The 3,529-nt window shown below is 47.3% G+C and overlaps 1 protein-coding gene across 1 annotated transcript; it reads left to right on the top strand.

Moving 5' to 3' along the window:
- Window positions 1–499: 499 nt before the first annotated feature.
- myf5 (myogenic factor 5) lies at window positions 500–3,017 on the top strand. Its single transcript, XM_056275637.1, is given in 5 exon segments — window positions 500–541; window positions 543–596; window positions 676–1,134; window positions 2,302–2,371; window positions 2,824–3,017. Coding segments are annotated over 5 exon segments (819 nt in total).
- The last annotated feature ends 512 nt before the right edge of the window (window positions 3,018–3,529 follow it).

The raw sequence follows: 3,529 nt of genomic DNA, 5'->3' as shown, positions 1-3,529 counted from the left end.
ATACTCCTACACATGGGGAACTTTTCTTTTTCTTTTTTTTTTGCACGTTTGACATAAGAAAACAAGCCTTCTCAAAAATGTATTTCTCAATAACAAAGCGTCATCTTCATTATCGACTTAACGTTATTGTGCTACGGAAGACCAGTTTGGATAGATCATGCAAAGTAAAAAAGAAAAATAATAAGCACAACACACACATGTACACACACAGGAAAAATGTGAAGGTCATACATGGCTAAGGCAGTCAATGTTCACCCCGTCTCTTAAAGCATTCCGCAGAGTTTTACTCATCGCGGCCTTGCAGGGGAAGGGACGCTGCAAGGAGAGAGGGGTGATGAGTGGGAAAACACCAGTAAGTGCAGATGTGGGAAACTCTGCAGGGTACTGGGGGGCGAGAGCCAGCAGGCCAGGGATGGGGCAGGGAGGGAGCTGAACTCACCCCTGCCTGCCTCCTGGCTGGGCCAATGGGCCAATGGACCATGGTAATTAGATCTGGCCAATGTGGGCCTTGGGCTCTGGCCTCGGGGCATATAAGGGGGGCCCCATGGCAACAGCCCCCTCATATCACTCAGAGGTCTCCTTTCTCTCACCCCATTGCTCCAACAGGCATAGAGTTCCCTCCTTCCTTCCGTTCATCTATCCGTCCATTGTTCCCAACAGGAAAACAACGGCCAGCACACCATGGATGTCTTCTCGTCGTCCCAGGTCTACTACGACAGAGCGTGCACCTCCTCTCCAGACAGCCTTGAGTTTGGCCCCAGCGGGGAGCTCACCGGCTCCGAGGAGGATGAGCATGTCAGGGTTCCAGGAGCCCCTCACCAGCCCGGACACTGCCTCCAATGGGCCTGCAAGGCCTGCAAACGCAAGTCCAGCACGGTGGACCGCAGGCGGGCCGCCACCATGCGGGAGCGCCGGCGGCTGAAGAAGGTCAACCATGCATTCGAAGCTCTACGGCGCTGCACCTCCGCCAACCCCAGCCAGCGCCTTCCCAAGGTGGAGATCCTGCGCAACGCCATCCAGTACATCGAGAGTCTGCAGGAACTGCTGCGGGAGCAGGTGGAAAACTACTACGCCCTGCCCGGGGAGAGTGGCTCCGAGCCGGGGAGCCCATCGTCCAGCTGCTCAGACAGCATGGTGAGACCTCCGATCCATTTATGTACTACTACCCATTCACACAAACACCTCTCCTCTGTGGATGCATCCTACCCTGCTGCTGCTGCTGCTGCGATACCTGTGAAAATAATGACCTCAGAGAAATGAAGGCTGTTATGGCAGGGTAGATAACATGTTGTCAGATCCTCATCGGAGTAGGCCTCTATTGTTGACCAGTCTTCAGATTTATATGCTAGCACCAGTGATGCAGTTTGCAAACTTAAATAAGACTGGTGCAATGTTGCCATCGCTCCTGCAAATCATGCATTTTATCTTTATGATGCAACTTTCCAGCTCAGAAATGTAAAATTTAAGAAATCTCAATTTGATATTTTTTCCCCACCTCAGGAAGACAATTTTCATACTCATGTGAAAATTGAGCACAACTTGCACGTCATGCTCACTCTCACACTAACATCTCCCGTCACACTCTCATACTGTCTCTGATGTTGGTCAAAGGTGCCAGTCATCTCGGTGGTACCGGTGTGGGATGCGTTGCTTATTTTTCTATTTAGATGTGGTCAGATCACGTGGGAGGCAACGGATTGTAGGTGAAGGTGACACTACCGACGAATACAGTAGAATCTGGCGGTGGTGGCTGGCATAATGACTTTCCCACCACCGGACACTTTATAGCCCTAATAAACCCCCCGTCTAAATCCACCTTACTGAAGTCTGGCAGGAAAGACCGGGCGCTTTTCTGCATTCCATCCTGACTGCATGTTCTGTGCCGCTGCCAGGATTTTCTGCAGATTTACTTGGAGAAAGTGTCATCTTGCACACACTGGTGTTGCTTCCACTGATACAATCGATTCGCCACGCTCGGAGCAGGGCAGAGTATGGGAATATATGTTGCCACTTTGGCTTTAAGGTAGATGTGAAATAAAGAACCCCATAACCTTGGAATTTAGGATTTATTGTTCTGTCAGAAATATCATGAACTGCACCACATTTTTTTTCTCCTTTCATTTGTTTTTGTTTCAAAGCGTTTGATGGGCAAATCACCCCTCGCAGTTTTTGTTTTTTTTCTAAAAAAAAAAAAAGTGTGTAGATGAGAATACAATTGTGATCCAGGCATTAAAAAGTGAAATGGCTGATGGTGCATGCACACGAGTATGATTATACTGATATTTCTTCGGTTTTTCCCAGGCTGACTGCAACAGTCCCGTGTGGCCACAGTTGAGTGCAAACTACAACAACTATTGTTATGCGAAGAATGGTAAGAAGCCTTTTGGATGGTATCTGCAGTCTAACTGACACAGAAACACACAGAGTACCAAAGTCCTTTTTTTTTTTTAATCTATTTCTGTTTTGTTTTGCTTGTGGATATTTCTGATTGTTCCAGGATTACATGGGGGAAAAAAATAAAAACGGAAATAGGGAAACCAGAACAATCACCAAAACACAAATCTAATTTTTATGCTGATTTCCTGAATAGCTTATGTTTCTTTGCTTCATACACTGAATGTTGGGTTTGTGTTAACCTAATTTGACTTGTTTCCCCCTAGTCGCTCGCTTCAACGTCGTATTTCGGTATTTCTCCAAGTGCAATTTGATGATTGAAATTATCCATGCTTTGAAATCACATTTGAAACCCACACACACACACACACACACACACACACACACACACACACACTCTCTCTCTCTCTTCCCTCTCCTCTCCATCAGAGCGCTCTACTGAGAAGGAGGCTGGAGCCAGCAGCCTGGAGTGTCTCTCCAGCATCGTGGACCGTCTGTCCTCCACGGAGGCCGGCGGCCCCGGTGCCCTCAGGGACATGGCCGCTTTCTCCCCCTGCAGCTCGGACTCCCAGCCCTGCACGCCGGAGAGCCCCGGCTCCAGACCCGTCTACCACGTCCTGTGAAAAGGGAGGGGGGGAAGGGGTCTCAATATGACATGGATAATAATAACCAATAATGCTGCCACATGCAGGCACAGAAGTGATTTGACCCTATACGCCGGCCCCATTCGCAGGAGGGAGAGTTGAGTTCTGGGGAAACCCTGCGGGTGACTAAAGTGACTGTGGTAAAACTCTGACCAGCTTTTATATTGTACATAAGATTGTAAATGTGTAATATAAGTGCCCATTTATTCTATACTTGCTATTTTTACAGTAACGAATGAAGCATATTTAATGATGGTAGTTAATGACATTTTGCCAGCACATTCTACATTATTCAAACACAAAGTAAGATTTAAGCGGCCCTGTACTTTTGCTACTTTTCATAATTTTCATCGCTGTGATCATTAAAGCTTTCATGGTTTTGTGTAACTGTTTGTTTGATGTGTTTCTTTGGGAGTTCACCTCTTTCCGCTTCTTCCTCATTCAAGTCTTCCTCCTAGTCATCTTCTTTTTCATATAACGAACACGAGACA

Source organism: Lampris incognitus, chromosome 3 (genome assembly GCF_029633865.1).
Source record: "Lampris incognitus isolate fLamInc1 chromosome 3, fLamInc1.hap2, whole genome shotgun sequence".
NCBI lineage: Eukaryota > Metazoa > Chordata > Actinopteri > Lampriformes > Lampridae > Lampris > Lampris incognitus.
The sequence above is the reverse complement of the archived record's forward strand: the minus strand, read 5'-3'. Positions and strand labels throughout refer to the sequence as shown.